The 23,380-nt window shown below is 34.5% G+C and overlaps 1 protein-coding gene and 1 long non-coding RNA gene across 3 annotated transcripts in view; one reads left to right on the top strand and one right to left on the bottom strand.

Annotated features, from left to right (window-relative positions):
* LEMD3 (LEM domain containing 3) overlaps nucleotides 1–23,380 on the top strand; it is a 286,239-nt gene that overhangs the window by 22,977 nt on the left and 239,882 nt on the right. The window contains 2 exon segments of the mRNA XM_074226213.1: nucleotides 9,010–9,047; nucleotides 17,742–17,808. Coding sequence (XP_074082314.1) covers nucleotides 9,010–9,047; nucleotides 17,742–17,808 — 105 coding nt within the window.
* Nucleotides 1–23,380, bottom strand: part of LOC141514995 (uncharacterized) — an 80,583-nt gene that overhangs the window by 33,377 nt on the left and 23,826 nt on the right. The window contains exon 1 of one of the 2 annotated variants that reach the window (XR_012476186.1): nucleotides 16,864–16,965. The exons of the other annotated variant lie outside the window; for it this stretch is intronic. This is a non-coding gene — a long non-coding RNA (uncharacterized LOC141514995). Of the gene's footprint in view, nucleotides 1–16,863; nucleotides 16,966–23,380 lie in introns of those variants that run through there. 2 annotated transcript variants of the gene reach the window in all.

Here is a 23,380-nt window from a genome sequence, read left to right as displayed (position 1 = left end):
AACATCTTGTAGTGACTTCTAATAAGATCTGTTCTGAAATAATAGTTTTTAAATGGAATCTGGATTTCTACTGTTCATCAGTTTCAAATACTTATCCACCATAGAGACTAGATACAATAGTGTGAATACAAGCAGACATCCCAAAGGCAGTAAGCTTAGCAGCAAGAAGAATTTATGCTAATGTAAAGTAATTTATCTGACTCACTGACTGCTAAAAATACTGAAAGTTTTTTTTTTAAACAGCAGTTTCACACTGGAGGCTTTCTATCAACATAGAAGTGTGACTTATAACAAGGTCTGTTCTGAAAAAATTTAAAATGAAATTTGGATTCCTAGTGTACATCAGTTACAAGTACCTATCAGTGAAAACGCTTATTCTTTTTTCATAAAGTAGGTTTAGTTATCAGCATATTTCTTCTGTTATTAAAAACTGCCAACATGTTTATGCTTTTACTAACAATCCAGAAAAAAAAACCAAAAGCCCCTCACACTCCAAAGTTCTTTATATAAGACTATTTGGATTAGAGTGTCACTTAGAATGTTTTTTTGAAGTGAAGCATCTTAAGGACAATATAGAATTAAGCAACAGTTACACATTAGGGAAGAAAAAGAACACAAATGTAAAAGTGGAAGGAAGGTCTAAATAGAGATGATGCAGCAACTCATATAAAAAAAAATGACTTAAGATGATTGAAGATATTGAGGTGAGGAAGAAGACTAAATTTGGAAAGAATAAAGAGAGTGAAATTATTTGTTTGGCAGAAATTAATCCAGACCAAGGGAGCAGTTTGGAACTGGAATTCCAAGCTAAATGGGTATAAGGGGTGTGGTGTTTTTTTTCTTCACATCTTATTTAATTCTCAAAAAGTTTCATTCATAAAAATGTTACACATACTCATTTTATCTTCACCGGTTATTTCTTTATATGGTGAGTTCTCCATAAAAATTTCTCTTACCTATGTAGCCTCACTGTTCTGCAGTTTTTTAGTCTCTGAAGGTGACCTTAGAGAAATTAAAGTGACTAGACCCAGATCTTTCTGAGTCTCAGACTAGCCCCTATTACAATACTGTCTCTCCCATAGTTAAAAAAAAAAGTTTAGTTAACATAAAAGAGGGGGGCGGCTAGGTGGCGTAGTGGATAAAGCATCGGCCTTGGAGTCAGGAGTACCTGGGTTCAAATTCAGTCTCAGACACTTAATAATTATTACCTAGCTATGTGGCCTCGGGCAAGCCACTTAACCCCATTTGCCTTGCAAAAACCTAAAAAAAAATCCAAAAACATAAAAGGGAAAATGTATCACTATGTCTCTGCATACTAGTCTACTTTATAAAAATTCCTTAGCATGTTCAACTAGTCTTTTTTTCTTTTCAGAGGTAGATTTTATTTTATTCTATTTATGTTTTCTTTTTTAATTGATATTTTATTTTTCCAGTTACATGTTATTAAAGGTTTTCAATATTCATCCACACATGTATATTTAAAGTTTTTTTTTTAAGTTGTATAATTTTCTTCCACTCTCCCTTCCCACCCCCTCCCCTCAGCAGTGAGCAGTCTGGTGAATATTGTACATATGCATTTATGCTTAACATGTTTACAGATTAGTCATTTTCTTTATGAGGAATTAGGATTAAGGGAAAAGAAAGAAAACCATGAGATAGGAAAGAAAAACACAAAATAAAATTTTTAAAAAGCGAATGAATGGTTCTGTAGGGGTTTTTTTGGTTTAGTTTGGTTTGGTTTTCCTTCCTTTGGATGTGGATAGCATTGTCCACAGCAGGTCTCCTAGGGTTGTTTTAGCTCTATGAGCTGCATCCAACTCACAATGTTGTTAATTCAATTAATATTTTTAAAATATAATTATAGTACTAAAGTTAAGGGCTAATAATACAAATAGTAAAGGTTTGTAAAAAGGGAAGAAATATTTACATTCCAGAGAAAATTTAATGATATATTTTCTTTATTCTTGAAATGTAAGTTTTTTCTATCAGTTTGCTTTATTATATTCTATTCCTTTAGTAGGCCATCCCAGTTTCCCACTATTGTTGATTTTTCTTTTCAAATTCTTTTTGCAACACAAGGTTAACTTTTTTTATTTTGAAACATATTTAATGTCATTTATTGTGTTCTAGACAGTCAATAGGTACAAAGTACCTTCTATATTTTAGTCATTGTGCTGGAAACTAGAGATAGTGGAACAAAGAATGAAAGTCACAAATTGCTTATTCCTAATGAAGGAGACAATAAATACATTTAAAAATACGATATCTAGAAGCTAGTGTAGGAAGGAGATCCCTAGCATTTGGAAGCACCAGGAAGAGTTTTATTAAAGCTTTATGGTATCTTCTGCAGAATTACCAGTTAAGTTGAAAATTACTAATTGAAGAACTACTTCAGTACATAAAGATAGATAAATGGTAGGAGAAACAAGGCCATATATAGAATCTAGATACAATAGAGTACATGTAGGGCTGTACTAAGACTTTTGGGACACTCTGTTTATGCAGGTATCTTGGGTAGTAGTAGAATCATACACTGGTCTCCTGATACAGTCGTACAGATCATCTTGAACTTCTCATTTTTCTCTCCTTTTCCTTCCCTTTCCTCATCTTGCCCCCCCCCCCCCGCCTTCATTCCCAATCCAGATCTTTGCTTGTTTGCTTCATTTGTAAGCGTATTAGCTTTGCGGAGACTTCAACTATGTAGATGAACAGAAATGACATGATTGCCGCAGTCTTCAGTAGTGAATCTTGCAGTTATCTCATTTTTTTTGGAAAGTCTATAAATGTGACTAAATCTCAGTTTATTGTTGCAAATAAGAGAATGTTTAAAAGAGCAAGTGGGGAGAAAGGGTTTTGCAAAGAGTCTATGAATGTATTACCTTGCTCACTCTTAAGTATTTTTAGTTCAGACCTTTTATTGGTGATGTACAGAAGTGTTTTGTCAAATGGGTATATGTTTATGCAGCCGTTAGAAATAGGAATTGTATCTTTCTTTCAAATATCAGGTTAATACCTCACCCAATTGATGCACACATGAGTCAAATTTCTAGGAATTTTTTAGTCATGAAACTGTGGTGGTTTTTTCCCACCTTTTCCTACCCAGTGGGGGGGGGGATCAAATTTTCCCCTTTCCTAGAAACTGGGAATATGAATGCAAAAAGTAGCTTTTACCTCATTGTTAGAAACCTCACTGCACAGCTGCTACCTGCCACACAGGAATGGCTCAGGGAGGTCTAGGGGAGAGTAGTGCATCCTTAAATTTAAAGTACAAAAGGCAGGTACTCTGCCTTACAGGAAAGCTCCCTTGGTGAACACTCTGCCATAAGGAGGAGGCATGAGCTTTTCATTTTTGTCTTTGTTTCCTCAGTTCCAGGAGCACAGAAGAGCTTACATTCTTGTTTGAGTGAAGCTCCTTGGAGCATAGAGACTCCTCCAGAGGGAGGAGATAGAATAGGAAGATGGCGAAACATTCTGCTGTCCTTGTTTCTCCTTGTATTTAGGGACTAACTGTCAAAGGATCTCAGAGGGGAGAAATTGGTAGAAGAATGAGAGATCCTCAGGTGGTACTATATTCAAATACAGCCTCAGCCACTTAATAATTACCTGTGTGACCTTGGGCAAGTCATTTAACCCTGTTGCCTTGCAAATTAAAAAAAAAGTGCTGCAGATAACCACATTCAACCCATTTTATTGGATAGGGAATTAGCATTCATTTGTCATTAATGCCAAGAGTAAATAATTTTTAAAACTAGAGGTTATACAAATATAATGTTGAGGTGCTGATTTAGAGGTGGATGCAGTCTGAAAAGGCATCTGTAAATTGAAGGGCTCCTGCCTAAGAGGATGTTGCTGCTTTTAATTTCCATTCTCAGGCCTGATGCCAGTTTTTAGGAAAAGGATCAGGTGCAATATGTCATTTAATTCAGTATATGACAATTGTCCAATTGTATTGGGGTGTGTGGAAGGAAAATTTTAAATAAAAGAATGTTCTGTGGGTAAAACAAACTATACATATATATTCGGAAAGATTCTGAGCCAGCTTTTGAGATAGACAATTTCAGTGGGTCAGTAAAAATATATGCAAATAAGAATAGATGCTGTAAGTTTTCTTCTCTTGCTTTCTTTCATTGGACAAGCAACTTGAAAGGGACAGAAGCAGCCCAATGTTCTTAGTACCATCAGATATGATATAGAACTATTGTTTGCCCCCCCCTTTTTTTCCTACTCTTCTTAAAAAAATTATTTAAGGCAATGAGGTTAAGAGTGACTTGCCCACGGTCACACAGCTGGGCAATTATTAAGTGTCTGAGGCCACATTTGAACTCAGGTCCTCCTGACTCCAGGACTGGTGCTCTGTCCACTGTGCCAGGTAGTTGCCCTTTTTTCTACTCTTCTTGTTATACTCTGCTAAATATTGCTCTTTGACTTCTTTCCTTAAGCATTTCAATTTGCACATTGATTTCCTAAGCATCTTGTTTGGACCCTTAGTTATATATTTGACAGCTGAATATAAACATGTATGGTAGCACAAAATTCTTGAGGGTTCTTAACCTTTTAAATAATGAGTTCCTTTTGAAGTCTGAAGTCTTTGGTTCCCTTTGCAGAATAATTTTTAAATGTAAAAAACCATAACACAAAGAAAACACTGATTTTCAGAATATGAAATAGAAATGAGTTAACAGAATCCACTTTAGAATCCTTGTTTTTCACATTTAAATCAGAAAAGCAATGCTAATAGAACTTAAAATCTTACTAGATAGAACTGAATGATTTAGCAGTCTAATTCTGTTCAGCAAAAACTTAATTACATAATATATTGTGCTGGGTCTTAGAATACAGTGACAAAAAAAAAAGAAGAGGATCCTTGCTTTTAAGAAGGTAAGTTTACTGGGGCAGCACTTCCTGTCCAAAGATGGTTGTTTCTCAGTCTTTTCTGACTCTTTGAACCCTTGGAGTTTTCTTGGCAAAGAAATGATTTGCCATTCCTTTTGCCAGTGGATTAAGGCAGGGAAAAGAAGGTAAAGTGTCTTGCCCAGGGTCACATAGCTAGTAAGTATCTGTGATCAGATTGGCACTCTGGTCTTCCTGACTCCAGAACCAGTGGATATCTTGAGTTCTCAAACTGCCTTCTATAAAAAATAAGCAAATACAGGGGTGGCTAGGTGGTGCAGTGGATAGAGTGGATAAAAAACTGGCCTTGGAGTCAGGAGGACCTGAGTTCAAACCTGGCCTCAGACACTTAATAATTACCTAGCTATATGGCCTTGGGCAAGCCACTTAATCCCATTACCTTGCAAAAAAAAAAAAAAACCAAACCTAAAAAAAAGTAAATAAGTAAGAGAGAGAGAGAGATTTTTTTAAGGAATCATTGGACTACCTGAAATCCATGACCAACCAAAAAAACTGGATGCTGGGTTTCAAGAAGTTATAATAATAAGAAAAGGGCTTGTTCTCTTAAAGACCAGATAGCCAGTCTTCTTACTTCCAAAAAGAAAATCTCTAAATGGAAAACACCTAGGAGTATCATAAGCTAAACTTAGCATTTCCAAAATCAAAGGAAAAACTGTGAGCCACAAGAAAGACAATAATTTACATTGCAAAAATGAGCACAATCCTACAGGGGAGAAAATTGACATGATGAAAAGCCTAGAGCTAGATAGAAACTTTGAGGTGCAAACAGAAATTTAGAGGAGGGACTGAGCAATGATGAAGTCTTTATATTATGAGAGAAGTAACCTAATGTCCCTTGAGAATTTTACTGCCTTAAAGGGTCATAGAGGGAGTTGACAGAAAAGGCCCAGTTGTAGTTTTGGTTTTTTTGTTGATTTTAAATGAGGAAAGAAATGAAAAGGGAAGAGGACTATATTTAAAAAGAAATGAATAAGGGACAAAAACATTTTGCAAAATTGGGATTTATAAGAAGAGTATGCAAACATTGAAGAAGGGTATGGGTCGATCTGCTGTCTCATGCACAATCTTATCTGAATCTTGCAGAAGAGGGTTGAATGCACATAAACACATATTTTAGTGTAGATATATATTAAACTGAGCCAAAAGAGCATGAAAAAGAGTTGAGACTGGGAAGAGTCATCAGCATAGTAGAGTTAAACTTCAGAGAGTTGATCCTAAAGGGAGCTTTAAATATAAGAAGCAAAGCAAAGAGTTTGAATACAGCACTGTAATTGTAGATTATTAATATTGTTCAGGTAATTTCTTTATCTCTTCTTTGCAAAGGTATGAAAAAGATGGGAAGAAAATAAGAATATGATGTGGTAAAGTAAAGCCATTCACAGCAGCACTTGCAATGAAGACTTCTTGGATTTAAAGAACTAAAAAAATAGAGACTTGATCAATTTCTCTTGCCTGAGACAAATATTTTTCCAAATGTGTAATTACATGCTAACCCAATATGCAAAGGAGATGCATTAAAAGTTTATTTATAGCCTGATGGAAATAGAAATGGAGTGTAATAGCCTCCAAATGTGTATCTAAACTGGGGCAGTGGTGTGGCAGTTTGGGTGATTGTGATAATATGTTGAACTCCAAAATGGCATTCCCTTTTTGTATAGAAGAGATTTCTCCCTTCTTTTCAGAGTTGCCAAGATGAGGGAAAAATATTGGCTGCTATTTCTGTTTTCAGAAGTATACTTTGGAAATTTTGAGTGTAGTAACTGATTGAGAAGAATGAAATTAGAATTTTGCCTAATTCAAAGTTGGCTTACAAGAGGAAAATGCAAGGGCTTATCTGTAATGCCAGGTGCCATGAGACTATCTGGGTTCTGATAGATGCTTAGCTATAAAGTTGCTTTGGACAAAGGGAGAGGCAGCCCTCTTGGTTAGTTTTAGGGATCAAAGCAAATTTTATCTAAGAAAAATTAGGTAAAGAATTCATGTGATATGAGGAAGGAAGCTCTGATTCCTATGTCTCCTACTTAGTAGCCATAGAAGCGCGCGCGCGTGTGTGTGTGTGTGTGTGTGTGTGTGTGTGTGTGTGTGTGTACTTGACAAAATTTCTTGGAATTTTGAAGTCATATAAATGTGGATTTTTTTCCCACCTTCTCTACTCAACCCAGAGGAAAAAATAGCATTTCCTTACTTCTTAGAAATGAAATTTTGAGGAAACATTTGCTGAACAAAAGTATCTTGCGTGTGGTGGTATGTAGTTTTGAGTTTTTAATAAATTGTACTGTGACTTTTACTTTTTGTTTAGGTTTTCAAAATTTAGTTTCTAAAACTAATTGCTTTCATGTATGCAAGTATCTTTATGCTTTTCTATTTTGTGAGCATTTTCTTTCAAATTCTTTATTCTATTGAAAAGTAAAAAATTAGCACACCCCCCCCCCAAGCCCCTTATTTGCTTCAGAATGAATGGTTAATTACATTTTTTTCCTGGACAAATTGGATATTGTAGACAGCAAATAATTTTATCTCCCAGTCATCAAAAGTTTCTCTGGTTTAGAGAAATAATTTTTAATAGAGTCATTAAATTTATAATCCTGGTTGCTGTATTGAAATGACTTTAAGTTGAAAAGGGATACTTCTTTTCCATCCACCCTCTTAAACCACTCTTCTGTGTACTGTCTTAGAAGCAACCAGTTCTTAATTCCTATGGCAGTTCCAGTTTTAATTTAAAATAGATATTTAACATAGAAAGAAAGTATTTTATGGGCTCATTCAGTTATTTGAGCAGAAAATTGATGAGATGCAGTTGTTGAAAATTTGAGTATTTTCACATAAGGTAAAAATAGGAAAATTATAGAATGTTATTTGGTTCATATTTCTTAGATTTCTTTTTTGAAGTATACTATTACTAAATATCCTGAGCTGTTAGAATTTTCAGTTGCCATGTGATACATGTTTTCTAATTTTTCAGAATTTCTGAGAAAATATTGTGATGATTAAGAAACCTTTTAATTCTCAAAAGCCAAAATTTGAAACACTTATTTTATCTTTTTATATATCTTGTAGATTTTGTAAGAAAGGATATATTCTGAATCTAAACATAGATGTAAAATATTTAGACTAGAAAATTTTCCTCAAAAGCAAGTTTTTCCTAGAAGGCTTAAAAAAGCAGATGTTTTGTACATTTGTATGTCAACTTTTAATAAAGCAAAAGAAACACCATCTTCCAAACTACTACAATTAGTTGTCTCAAAAATCAGATGGAGAGGAGGGGGGAGCAGGATTAAGAGGGAGAAAGTGATTTTAATCACATGCTTACAGGTTTGTAAATCACTCATGGATATCATAGCATGAAGGGAAACTTAGTGTCAAAATATTTACTTCCCTTGGTGTGTTTGGTCTGCAAGAATCAATTTGTGCCTTTTTGGAATAGATCTAAGACAGAATTTTAGTGTCTGTAATGATGCATTTTGCCTGGGGGAAATAAAATATTTTTTAGAATCACTGTTTTTTTCCCCCAGTTGGAACAACACCTGTCAGAAAATTTTGTGACTGCTTAACTTCACCTCCAGGGTCATTGATTGCCCGGGGACAAATCAAAGGAGACAATGTTTTCTATCCCAATTAGAAAACATGTCAGGAATAGTGAACAGTTTTCAAGGAACTTGGAAGCAATTTTTCACTGATGAAAACTGACCTAGGAAAATAAAATAAGAAGAAGAAAGACATTTGGTGGGGTTTGGTGCAAAGATTAAGCCATATACTAGCTTAGAAGTTATTGTATGTAATATAATATCTAGTTTATATATGTGTATATACTATACAAAAGATATTTCTTAGATTCCATTTATGGAATTTTAGAATCTAAATTTTGTGGGAGAGGGGAAAGTTATGGTTTAGAGAAGTTGTACTAATCAAAATTAAATATGGTAAGTGTAAAAAGTTGCCTCTTAAATAATTTGCCACACCATTTATATTTTTTGCATATTTTTATATGTTCAGTTTTTAAATTATTAACATGTGAACTATTTTCTAATGCCTTGTTGTAGAACATTTAATTGTTCCTAGATGTGAACTAATAATTGTTTTCTTTTTTTTCTTCAATAGTAAAAAACCCCTTTGATGAAACATTCAAAAAGATACAAGTAAGTAAAACTCTCCAGTAACAACTATATGTTTTAGAATAACTATTACAAAAATCACAGAATTTGGGAATTAAAAGATCTTTAGCAACCATCTAGTCTAGCCCTTACCATTATTCTTAGATTGCCATCAGTCCAAGAAGTATTTTTATAACATTTATATGGGATGTTTTTATGAGAACTTCAATTTCTTTTGGTCCATGAGTACTTTAAGTTCAATTAAATTACATACAATTACTACCAAGAATTGGAATAATTCTTATCCTAGGATAACTCACTTTCAAATAGAAATGATAATTTAATTTCAGACAATTAAAGTTTTCATAATAATGTGCTATATTCCTTACCAGATGTTGATAAGAAAGATTTGCTATTTTACATGTATATGAACATTGGTGCATAGGTGCATAATTTAACATTTTGAATCTAAGAAGATTAGATATTGACTAATGTCTACTCCCAACATTTACAAACATGTAAGAATTTACCAGATTTATTAGCATCTGTATAATATCCTAAATTTTTAGTGTTTGGCTTTGTAGTGAGTTATCATTTTTGATTCTGCATTTTTCTTTATTATAGTATGAATAAAACTGATATGGACAATACAAAAATAACTTTTAGCAGTAATTAAATAAAACTTAGATCTTTCTGTGTAATAGCGGACCCAATTTGTTGAAAGCATGTTACCTCACTCATTGTGGCACAAATTATATTCATACTGCAGTCATATATAATGAGTATCCTGTTATCCCTCCTAGGTATCTTTGAAATTACAGGATCATAGGCCAATAAAATAAGGATATATATATATATATATATATATATATATATATATATATATATACACACACACATATATACTTTTGAGACAAGCTGTAGCCAACTTTTACTTATTATTGCCTATTGTCAAGTTAGTGCATCACTATATACTACAATTATGTCTCCCTGTTCTGCTAGTTGTCATATATATTAAGTAATGTATTTTTATAGAATTTGTATTGGGATCTCTGAGGTTGTCTAGTCCTTCTTTAGTACCTTTAGGTACCTAAGTAGAAATCCTTTTTAATATTGTCTCTGTCCTACATTTGTGAGCTCTTCTAGTGATGCAGCTTGGAAAACTTTGATCATTAGATTTGTTGTATGGCAAGCACAATCTGCCTCTGCTAATTCTACCCATCACTATTGGTTTTTCCTTATGGAGAGAAGTAGAACCAGCCCAGTCCTCTTCTCCATAAGGGATACTAGAAGATGATCATCATGTCTTTTTTGATAAGTTTTTGATTTAGATTTAGATTTGGATTCCCTCTGTTCCTTATCTCCAGAAGTTAAATCTACTCTAGTACTATGGTATTTACAGACCAAGTGAGATACTGAATAGTAACTCTTATGAGCTCTCTACTTTCCTTTTTGGCTGCTTGAAGCTAACATTCTCCAATATGTTAATGATCTTAGAATATAGTGTGCTACCTGAATGATGCCCAGGACAGGGAATAGTTTTTTCACCATCTCCTTTTTTCTAGACATTTTATTTTTCTCCTTTAATTCAGCCTAAGATTACGTTTTTTGCTTGCTATATATATTATACTTTTAAGGAATATTAAACTTTGATTAAATCCAGAGATCTTTTTCAAAGAAACTTTCCTATCATATCTCAGTCCCTTCTAGGACTTGTGAAGTTGATCAGTTAAATACATGTAGAACTTGACATTTCTCCATATTACATTTTCTTCTGATTAAATTCAGCTCATCATTGTAATTTGCAAGATCTTTTTAAGTCTTTCCCATGACCTGAAGTTATAGCTGTTCCTCTCAGCATTATAATTTCTATTAAGTTTAATAATCTAACTAAATATATATTTTATCAAAGTTCTTTAAAAGAGCATTAAAAGAACAGAAAAATCAAGAATGAATTTCTAGGGTATTCCAGTCAGTAGATATCTTCCAACTTTACATTAATATCTGTTTGTATCTGATTTTTCAATCAATTCAAAATCTGCCTGTTATCCAATCCATATGTCTATTTTATTCAGAGGGATAGCATGACATAATTTGTTAAATGCTTTGCCAAAATCTAGATAGGTTCTATAGCATTCACCTCATCTTTTAATTCTCTCACAAAAGGAATTAGGTTAGTCCTGCGTGACCATGGCCTTCTTAAAGATCATCTTTATGATATGCTCCTCATACAGACATTTAGTCTGGACTTTGATTTCATTATCAGGGACTCTAAGAGCAGAAATTCACTTCCCATGCCGATCTGTAACTTGTCTAAGTTACATATACTATTAAAAAATTGCTGAAAGATTAAGTGAGTTGCCTGGATCACACAACTTGTATGTGTCCTAGATCTTCTAACACTTAACCTCTACATACCATACCTTTCTGTCTCTCCTGGCCTTTATGTGTATGCTAAGATTTTTCTAGGAGTTTTAAGACAAGCTCACCCTAAGCATTCCCTCCAGCCTCTTGCTTTTTTGAAAATCTTGGGGACATTTGTCCTTCAGTTCTTTAACAACTCTCCCATTCTTCATGATTTTTTGAATATGGGACTAGTAAAGTAAACTCAAAGTTTAGAATGCTAATACTGAATCTCAGGGGTCCCTAGGTTTAAACCCTACCTCAGAAACTAACTAGCTGTTTGATCTTGGACAGACTGCTCAGTTTCTCAGCCTTGATTTGTCCTCTCTCTAAAATGAGGATAGGACCTGCCTTTTACTGTGAGGATCAGGTGAGCTAATATATAAAGTGTTTTCGAACCTTAAAATGCTATTAGTTTTTTGTTTGCCATTATTATTCATGTTGACTACCCTTGCAGCAGCCTGGCTCCACAGTTCATTGATGTATTCAATTCAAATGTCCTCCATCACCATTCCACTTTATCCATAAGCCTGGCATCATCATTACTGAGAATTGTACTGTCTCCAAGACCTTGAACTCTTTCCCTTCTTTGACCACAACCTGCTGTCATTTAGCTTTTGCAGTCCTTTATCTCTTATTGAACTTGCTTTTTGCCTTCTCGAGCTCTCCAGGGCTTCAATTCCTTTTGTGCTGTCAATTTTGAAGCAGATGTTGAAATGGACTCAATATTTCTATAGTAGAGGGAATTCTACCACTAGCATGCCTACACTGTCTTGTTTTCCTCCTTGACAGAATTCAGGGGGGGACTGTCATTTCCCTATTCCTAAAAGCTTGTCCCAATCACCTTAGTTTAATGGCTACTATACTATGGCTACTGTATCACATTGCTGACTTAATTGAATTTGTCTCCTAAAACCCCCAGAACAACTGCCAATGATGTCTCCATGATATCTTGTGACATTGATTATTTTGTATCCCAATTGCAAGGCTTTACAAATTTCACTGACAGTGGCTCAGCAGTCAGATTTGCCAGTATTTTCAGGACCCATATATGTGTAGTTCTGAATTTATCAAAGATATCTCAGTGCTCTCTTGGATTATTTATATTGGGTTTTAACTCTGTTAATCATTTTTCTGCTCTCATTCCACTGCAAAGACATTCTTCTTTGCAGAAAAAAGCAGAAGCAAATTAAGAATGGAGGATCTCAATCATCTTTTACCAGGAGAGAGACTATCTTTGTTGATATTTTATGCAATAAAAGCTACTTTCCCAAAATGTAGGGTGCTTGTCAAGCCCTTGTTACCTCTCTTGCTCTGAGATAGAACTGTCACTTCCCCCCACTAAGGTTCTCCAATTACCCTCAGTTAATGAGAATTGTATCCATAGAAGAATTTCCCCTTAATTTCTCTACCTTTTCAAGAATGAAATTATTACTTAGACAGATCACCTTGAAAATACACTTAGTGTCACTAAGAGGCAAATCACTAAGACAATTATTAGAAATTCTGCCTATGCAGAGAGAGAGCTCCAGTACATGTAGAGATAATTGAATCTTTCCCTCATAGCTTTACCACACCTTACCCTTGTGCCAGTCTTGTGGTCTGTTTCCCAAACTCCCTAGAAATAGACAAATCATTGTTTCTACCTCCATTGAGCATCACCCAAATACTTTCCATATGCCCCTCTGGTTCCTGAATTTTTTTCATATGAATATACCTGTTTTTAAAATCATTATTTTTAATAAACAGACATTTTTCTCTCCCTGTCACCCTAGTGAAGGGGAAGGGTGGGAGTCTATGAAATATGTCTTCTCAAGCAAAAAGCACATTCCCTCAATTGATTGTATGCAAAATAGCTCACCTCATTTTGTACCCTGCACAAATCTTCTTCTCTGTCAGGAGGTGGATCCCATACTTCTATATTTACATTCTTCTGTATATCATACAAGTATATGTATAAATAAAATAATATCTAATGCTATTTCTCTCCTCCTTTGAAATCTACCATGTACCTTTTTGAGTGAAATATTTATTAAATATTTGCTATGTTCAAAACATTGGAAAACAGGTTTTAAAAAGCAAAAATATTTCTGTTTTTCAAAAAAAATTGTATTTTAAAGGGAGGGAGAATAATTGTAAAATTTCAACTGCAAGTCAGCTGGAAAGATCCCATGGTTTTTGGTACTAGTGAAAAAAAAATAGCAGTGCCTTTTTGTTCATGTAGTTTTCACAGGTAAACTCATATTAGTTTCTGATGATGAACCATTGGAAAGTGTCAAGGACTTTAAATGACCAAAACTTTCTTTTCTGGGTATTGAATAAAGTATACTCATCCAGATCCATAGGTTTTGTCCTACAAGTCTTAGTGATACATATGATATCAAATTTGTCACTTCATCTTGCCTAATCCTGGAACATTTGTGTATAGAAAATAAGTGTGGATCTTGTCTTGTGTTTTTCTGGTTGTTCCAAAAGTTTGTTCTTGTAGGTGCAGTTCAGAGAGTGTGCTTGGGTAATCTCTTTTGTTCTTTTTATATTATTATTATTAAATTTTTCCTTTCCTTATTTAGTTTGAAGCCTTTTTAAATTACCATCCTTTATCAATTTTACCAAACTTTGTTAGGTATACTTCATCTCTGGTCAGGAATTTGTTATCCTTATGTTGTAAACCATGGTAAAAAGTGGTTAGCTTTGCTGGTTTTGATGGAGAACACAAAACACTCTTTACTTACTTTATGATCTGTTTCCTGAACTTGTTTATTAATTTCTTTTTGTAGGTCATCTGTAATATTATATATCGTGTTTCTGTTTCTCTACTCATTTGAAGTGAAACCCAGGAGTTCATTTTCTTTCATTTTTTTTCCTTTAATGAGCTTTTGGGCTTCTTTACTGCTATTTTTTCCCTTTCTTGTAGTAGTAACTAGTTAAGTGAATAGTCATAAAGTGTCCTCTTTCCCATCCTTCTTAGTTTAAAACCCTTTTGTTTTCTAAGATATCAGACAAATATGTCTTTGATAAACATACTCCTTTCCTAAGTAGCCATCTGTCATTTCCATATTTTTGACTATGGTACTGAAATCACAATGACATTCTCCAGCTGCTAGCTTCTCAAATCAATTTTTATCTTGCTGCATCTCATTCTTTTAAATAAGCAACAGTGTGGAAAAAAATATATGCCTCTCCAATTTTCAGTTTCTTACCCAAGATTTAGTAATCTCTGGCAATTTTTAGGTTCCTTTGGAAGGTGTCATTTATGCTCATTTGAATCACTTTAAGTGGGTTTTCATCCATTTTACTTGGAGATAGTCTAATATCTGATACAAAGTCCTGGAAAACTCAATCTCTCTTGTAACTTATCCTTGATCTTGGTAGGGAGTGAGGAGTCATCAGCCTTCTTTATACCTTTCTTGGATGCTGAAAACCTAATGCTCTACCTAATTGAGCCTTCTAGGACAAGATCCTCACAGCTTCTTCTTCAGAAAGTGTCCTAGATTGGATTTGTTTTTTTTCTTAATTCCTTTTTATTTATTTCCTTTGTATTTTTATGGCAAGTAATTTTTCTTTGTTTGAGAATACTTAAACTGGAAGGTCTCTCATCTAGCAATGAAGTGTTCTAGTTCCTTCATTTTCCCTTCTGTGAATGGGGCCAGCCTACACTTCAAACATTCACTTGACTTAAAGCAGAAATGTAGACATTTCAAGCTCAATGCAAGCTCTTTAACTCCTCTGCCAGTGGGCATTCTCCTTAGTACCTGTGAGGATATTTGCAACCTTTTTTTGCCTCTTAATAACTTGACAATCAATAACAATCTCAATAATTTTATTGATAGATTTGTTTTCTTAGTAACTACTTACTTGTTTCAAATTTGTTCTAAATTTTTTAAATAACAATTTGCTTTTACTCAGTCTTTTCTTTGTAACCCTGCCTTGCCCACTACTATCTTCTCTTTGTATGTTTTCTTAGTCTTCTTCAGGTCCTTACTTTTTAATCCTCATGAATCCCTTTCTTCTTTCTCTTGCTGATATTGTATGTTCTCATCCCTCATAGTATGTGTAGAATTTTTTTCATTTCTTGTAGCATGAGTATCATTTCCTCAGGGCTGTGGTTTTCTTCTCTATGGTAAGAACATTTTTCATAAGTCCAAAGGATCAGTCTTCCTTGTCCTTCTCTGTCACATTCTATTCTTTAATCTCCTTACTGGTTGGATACTTCTTTGTTTTTCCCTTGAAACATTTCTTCCATTGTGAAAAAGAAACAGTTCCTAGTAAACTGTTAGAGAGGCAATCCTCTAAGCCTTTTTTTCCTATCAGGGAGATAAATCTGTATTTTATATATCATTAACTTGGCAGTGGCAGAATATTGCATATTTCAATCTTCATTGTTTACCTGAAATTACACTTTCCGAAATTTAATTCCTTTAATTTCTGTTGTTCTTGCTGCTAATTGCCACAGCAATTATACCTGTCTAGAATTCCTACTGTTATACTCTTCTGACTCTTGAGGTGAATGAAGATGATGATGATGATGATGATGATGATGATGATGATAATTGACATTTTTAAAGCATTCTAATATATAGCCAAGAATTTTATGTACATTGTTGAAAGATCTTTAAGATAAGCTTGATAGGTTTTATTTTCTCCTTTTGTAATTGAGGAAACTGAGGCTTAGAGATGTCTAGTCAATTGTCCATAATCATATAACTATAAAATGTCCATGGTGATGGATAAGATAAAGTCCTTCATTTTCAGACTCCAAGTCTGGTTTCTTGACTTTATGTCTGCTTAGCAATGTAAGGGACTATTATTTATGAGTCATAGGTTAGGCTAATATTGCTGTTTGCATATATCCTTTATTCCCCCTTGGTATTTCTACATAGATAAAATTTGGTTTAATTGAATATCCAGGACAGACCTTAAAAGGAAAAGTCACTGAAGGAAAACATTAGCTTGATGACCAAATCAAATCAAGAAGAATGTTTTTAAGCATCTACTAAGTGCCAGGCATATCTTGTGCCTTAGGTTTACAAGAAAAGGCAGAAGATAGCCCCTAGCATTCAAGGAGCTCATCAACTCCTGGGGGATACAGTCTGCCAGCACCTATGTATACAGTACACTTTGAGATTATCTCAGAAGGCACTAGTATCAAACTGAACAGCCTTCTTGTAGAAGGCTTGTATTTAACTGAGACTTGAAAGAAGCCAGGAGGCAAAGGTGAGGAGGGAGAGAATTTCAGGCTTGGAAAATAACCAGTAGAATTGAATGGAGTACAGGAATGGAATGTTGTGTGTATGTGAGGGACAACAGAGGTTAGTGTCACATATGATAGGTAGGACTTGAAAAAACAAACATGATTTTATCCTTGGTCCTGTAGGTAATAGTGAACCTTTTGAGGTTATTTTATGGGACAGGAGTTGGGGGGGGCAGGGTGAAGTGGTCTAATCTTTAGGAAACTCACCTTGATAGCTGAATGGAAAATAGACTGGAGTGAAAAACTTGAAACAGGAACAAATCAGCAGGCTGTTGAAAGTCCAGACTTGAAGTGATTCAGCCCTGCAACCAGGCCTTTACTAGAACGTTAGAATCAATAGGACTTGGAAAGTGATTGGTTTGGACCAATGGAGGATGACACCAAGATTGTGACCTAGGTGCCTGGGAAGGTGTTGGTATCCTTGACAGTAATAGAAAAGTTGTGAAGAGGGGAGCATTTAAGGGCAAAGAAAGAGTTCAGTTTTTGAACATGTTGAATTTCAGATATCTTATCCAGGGTATCCATTTTGGAATGTCTAGTAGGCAGCTGGGGATACAAGACTCCAGGTCAGGAAAGAGTCTGTGAAGTAAGACAATAGCTTTTTTTTTTTTTTTTGATCTGGGAAGTCTTTTAGCATCACTGGGCCTCAATTACTTCACCTATAAAATGAAAATCGTGGGCTAGATGACCTCCGAATTCCCTTCAAATTATAGATCTTGACTTATCTGTTAAGATACAGACTAATCATATGAGCTTCAGATCTTTTTTTTTTTAAATTCTAGTTGGAGAGCCTACATCTTTCTCTACTGCTAGCTAGCTTCCTGAGTCAGTTTAGCCACTTTCAGCTGGGTGTTCAAAAGCAGTGGAGTTCAAATTCAGAGTGATATGCACTGAAACATTCATCTATATGTATGTGTGTGTGTACATGCATAAGACATATACATACATACATATATATGATTGTTTAACTATATGTCTTGTCGAGCTTTTCATATTTCTAATCTTTTCCTTATTTTCTGCCTAATGGTTATTTGAATCTTTTTCATGAAATTTGATATTTCTCTAATAGACTTTCTTAATTCTAGGCAAATGAAAAAAATCTCATGATGAATTCATTATACAAACTTCACGATCGATTGGCACAAGTAGCAGGTAATTGCTTCAAAATTCACATTGACATTGAAAGCTTTAAAATTAATGTCATGTTGCATAGTAGAAACACTTTGAAGTTTTGTATTTAAATTTTGTTGCATTTACCATTTTTGGATTGTTTTTTATTTGTGGAATGGTTTCATATGTTCCAACAGACTTAATGTTCTGCCTGAAGTTTAATTTAGCTAAGTATGAAAAGGGATTTCACCTATAGTGTGACCCTAGGTGATGAATTCTTTGGCCATGACAACCTGTGAAACAAAGAAAATTTTTGAAATGTTTCTTAGTTCCATTCTACTTTTAGAAATGGTGGCAAAGCAGACTGAATGCAGGGTGCCAAGATGTTTTTAAAAACATCTATAAATTTTCATTAACTTTATACTCACTGCAAGATTTTTTTCTTGGTGATCAGCATATCTACATTATCAGAAGAGTGAGCCACAATCAACATCAATATTATTGCAGCAAATAAAGATAAAAGGAGGCTAACCAGGAGCTAAGAGGAAGTTACAGTGTAACAGATTAATAGCTCTTTGGTTTTTTTTTCTTTTTTGCTTAAGGCAAGCAAAAGACTTGGTGGAGTTTCTAAGTGTCCCCAAAGACAGCAAGAAAATATACTTTTAGGAACTATTTCATGGTTTTGGCATGTTATGGTACAATCAGTACAAATAGCAACGTGCATTGAAAATTGCAATTAACACCATTTGTTTCAGAGAATGAAGAAGTAGAGAAAATATACATAGAACTTGGCAAGATCTTCCAAAGTCAGTGTAAACAACCTTTCTCATGAAGGTTGATGCTGGAGAGGATACCAGAAGATATTATAAAAATGGGAACCAAGTTTCATGAAAGAAAGGGCTAATATTTTCCTCAAGAGTCATTCACATCACCAAAAAATGAAATTGATTATAATGTAATACACTAGAAACAACCGATGGACGGGATCCTATCTAAGTCAACTTTTGATATAAAATGAGAAAGGATAAAAATGAGAATGAGATGATACAAATTTGAGAATTTGGATTTTTTCTACCAATTGCCTATACCAAAAAGATATTGCTATCGACTTGAACTTGATGATAACCGTTTTCTGCAAAAGAGTTGAAATTGTTTCTAGAATAGTGGAGGACAAGAGACTCTAGAAGTTACTTTAGTAAATATTTGATCTTCTTGCCTTTAAAAAGAAATGATAGCCAAAGCTAATTCCACTTGAGAACACAAACTAAATTGTAAAATACTTCAGAAGAAGATGGGAGATTGTGAATAGTATTATCTTGTGCAACATTTAAAAAGCAGAAGTGAAAAGTCAACAACCAGCCTGATATGGAGGTGAAATGGAGCATTGTGAATGAGAATGGAAGGACTACAACAAATAGCCATAGGCAATGAGATAGTGTGGTCATTTCTGGAGCATTCTGCTTTTCTTATTAGTAGCAGTGGATTGACCACATTTGATCCTGATCTGCTGTGAAAGGAAATTGAAATGACTCCTAAAGTAGTACAGAATGACTAGACTACACTCAGTGCTAGAGGCAATAAATAAAAAAAGTGTGTTGTGTTACAAGGTAATAAGAAAAGAATGGGGAAAATTATGAATAGCATTCTTCCAAAAAGGTCATTGAGAAATCGTAATTCATGATCTTTATGCCTCTTTTCTTATCTTTGACAATACTTTGAATATTTACTGAGGAAACTCTGGATAGCATTTGAGGAAGGAGCTGGCAGGCTTTCCTAGTACTGTAGACCACATCTTTACCGGTTCATAATTAATACAAAGGTACATAAAATGCCAGCTCCTGGTGTAATTATTGTTTGTTCATTACTAAAGAACATTTGACTTAAACAAATTACAATCTGAGATGCTTTTCTTTGAGTCCTTCTTACATGTATTGAGATCATTTAAGATTCCTTGATAAATGCAACCACAAAGATAAGTCAGTTTAATGATCCTGTTTATTAACATTAAATGAGGAAATGTAAAATTGAAAAGGCAAGGAGACACACACACACACACACACACACACACACACACACACACACACACAGTGGGGGAGCGGGCAGTGATAGATAATTCAAGTGCTGCACCAACAATTGAAAAAGAATGACCTGAAAAAAGGCCTGCAGAACACTGAATTTAGAGAGATTTTTTTGTGGAAAATCTAACTGGGATGGAAATTGCTTAAGATGAGAAAGCCTAAATTGTGACCTGTATCAGTAAAAATCAATCTCTACATTAATGAGATCAAAAATCCAGTAAATTTTTGAAGTACTCATGTTTGTAGTTAGAAAAATCATTGAGAGACATTGTAGTATAGTAGATAGAGAACTTTCTTTGGAATCAGGAAGACCCATGAACAACTCCAGCAGCTAATTATCACTGTAGTCTGGGTAAATTATTTACCTGAGCTACCTAACAATTCTCATTGCACAGCAGGTTGCTTTCATTTGCCTTGACAGAGGGAGTCTTTTCATAGGAGCTCCCTACGCTGGTGAAATCAAAGTTCTCATTCTCCCTTCTTTCAGAAAAGAGGCCATTAAAATATCTTCTTATAAAATAAATTCATATTCCCAGTAATAACTGAATGTGAAAATAAAATTTTTTCCAATAGAGTAAACAAAGGATTACTTATATGTTTGATGAAGTATGCTGAATATGTCCAAGTTGTAAATTCTTACTTCACTGTCTATAGGTCTTCTTTTTTTAATTCTTCCTTTTCATAAGTGTGAGCATATTCATCCCCCCCCATCTCAGTGCATTCCAATGCCTCATGTCCAAAGAACCTCCCTTAAATCCCATTCAATAGTTTAGCCTTTCAAACTCTTTTTTTTTTTTTTTCTGTCCTTCTGATCTTCTCACATAACCATTCTTTTCATACACTCTGGGGGTATAGCCTTGTTGCCCTGCCACTGCTCTAACATCTCCTCTCTCTGTGCCTCACCTATTCTCTCTTACCCCTCCCTCCTAACATCCTTAGCTTCCTTCATGTGACTCCACTGAAGTGCTCTCTACTTCAGGAAGGGCAGCTGGGTACAGTGGATAGAGAAATGACCTTGGAGTCAGGAACACAGGAGTTTGAATCTGGCTTCAGACACTTGACTCTTACTAGCTGTGTGACCTTGGGCAAGTCACTTAAATCATTGCCTCATATCCAGGGCCATCCCTAGTTATCCTGATTCATATCTGGCCACTGGACCCAGATGGCTCTGGAAGAGAAAATGAGACTGTTGACTTAGCACAGCACCCCCTCACTCAAATCCAGTTCACTTGCTTGTCCTGGCATCATCTCCTTGATGTCATGGTCTTCGAACATTATCAATTTCAGGATGTTTGTTGAAGGATCAAAATCAAAATGTGTAGGACTCAAATAAAATAGGAACTTTAATTGCATTTTTCTTCAGTTCTCTTTAGTTTGGGAAGTCCCAAAGATTTTTGATAGGCTTATACAGTCATCACTGATTTCTTTCTACTTCATATCTACCACAGCAATTTATCTTACCAACACTTAACTTTTATCTCTCAATAGATGTCTCTTGCCTCTTTTCCTTTTTGAATCTAAGAGTCATGAGTAAGGACCTGGTTTGACAAAGTGAGCCAGAGGAAAGAGCTACTGTTTAAGACAGAAATTTGTACAACTTTGGCTTCTTTTACTATATGACCTTACTTCATTTCCCTACCCTTTTTTTTCCCCTTTCTGATCTATCTGAAACAAATGCTATTGGTTGGGCTTTCATTGACTGACCTTGATATAGTGATAGGATTTCCTTTTCTACTTTTACCCTAACTTGATTCTGTCTCCCTCTTTTTCTTCCCCCACTTCTCTGAGTCTCTCTTACAGTTTCTTTTCCCAAACTATAATCTTCTTTCTTTTAAAGTTCTGCCACCTAGTGGGCCCGTTATAATCCTTTATTTTGCCATGTTTATCTGTGAAATGGATATTACTGTAGCTGTGTAATAATTAGAATCTAGCATGAATTCATTAACAAATAATACCTTTTTCAATCGAATTATTAGATTGATAGGTTAGGAAAAGTGTTGTGGACATAGTCTTTCTTGATTCCAAGAAAGAGCAGTTTAATGCATTGACATCAGTGTTGAGGGTGATCTTTCACAGTTGTTGGTGGAGCCTGAACTCTTAAATATTTATCAGTTATTTGAATGATGACATGTTTTACTTATTTTAAGATGTCACAAAGCTGGAAGAGAGATGTAATAGATATGTTAAGAAAATCTAGGTTCACAAAACTTGCTATTTAACACTCCAGTTGGATTCATAATCCTATTTGATGTCATTCTTTCTTCATTAGAGAAGACCTTAGTATAACCACCTCTTTTTATACCATGCAGTTCTTGTTCATGTTTTTCTACATATCCATCACAGAGGGCTTTCTTGGAATTCTTGGATTATTTTTTTATTTTGTGAAGATTTGCTACTTTAATTGTTCATCTAGTATCACAGTCTAACTTTGTTTCTAGTTATAATACCTTTTACTATGTTTTAGACTATCCCCCTGTAAAACATTGTTGATAATAGCTCTAGTCTACTTATAAGCACTGCTCATCTTTGAATCACATTTTGAGTCTATTGAGCTTGTTACATGCTCCACAGTTGTAAAGCATCATATAAGAGAATATGAATAGTTTTCAAAAAAATAAATATAGGCTTATGAACCATGTGAACTGTATGAACCAAATGAAAAAAATTCTCCAAATCACTAATAGAAGAATAAGAATAAAAATAAGTTTTTATTTCATAGCCAGCAAATTGGCAAAAATATGACTTGTAAATATCCAATGTTGTGGAAACTATGGGATAATAGATACAGTAATAGAGCACTGGTGAAATTGTGAAAAGATCCTATGATCTGAGGAAAGCATCTTGAACCTATGTTTTAAGTGTTCATTCTCTTTGATGTAGCCATCCTACTAGGATAACACATATCCCACCAAAGAGACCAGGAACAGATAGGGCAAGGTCCCAAAGATCTCAGAATATTCACAGCAGCACTTTTTAGAAAAAACTGAAAACAAATATATTCTTATCATTTGGGAAATGGTTAAACACATGGGTTTTTTTTTTATTGTTTAGTTGTTTCTGGCTCTTCATGATTCCATTTGGATTTTTTGGGCAGAGATACTGAGCAATTTGCCATTTTCTTCTCCAGCTATCCAAAAAAAAAAAAAGATGAGAGAACTAAAGCAAACTGAATTAAATGACTGAACTAGGGTCTTACAGCTAAGTGTCTGAAATTGAATTTAAACTCAGGTCTTCCTGACTTCAGGCTTAGCAATATCCACTGAACCATCTTGCTGCCCCAAAACACACTATAGTGTATTAGTATAATAGAATATTAAGTGCTTCACGAAAAAGTGAACTCAGAGACACTTGCAGAGCTTTGTTTGAAATCACACAAAGCACAATAAGCCAATTCAAAAGAACAGTGTCCACAAACATCACCACAATAAAAGCTCTGAGACATTAGAATTCAACTCAGTGCATTTACCAGAGTATAACCAGAGATGGTTCTTGAAGAAGGTTCAATGGGAAGCAGAAGACGGTTTTGACAATAACAT

Source organism: Macrotis lagotis, chromosome 2, assembly GCF_037893015.1.
Source record: "Macrotis lagotis isolate mMagLag1 chromosome 2, bilby.v1.9.chrom.fasta, whole genome shotgun sequence".
Taxonomy (NCBI): domain Eukaryota; kingdom Metazoa; phylum Chordata; class Mammalia; order Peramelemorphia; family Peramelidae; genus Macrotis; species Macrotis lagotis.
The sequence above is the reverse complement of the archived record's forward strand: the minus strand, read 5'-3'. Positions and strand labels throughout refer to the sequence as shown.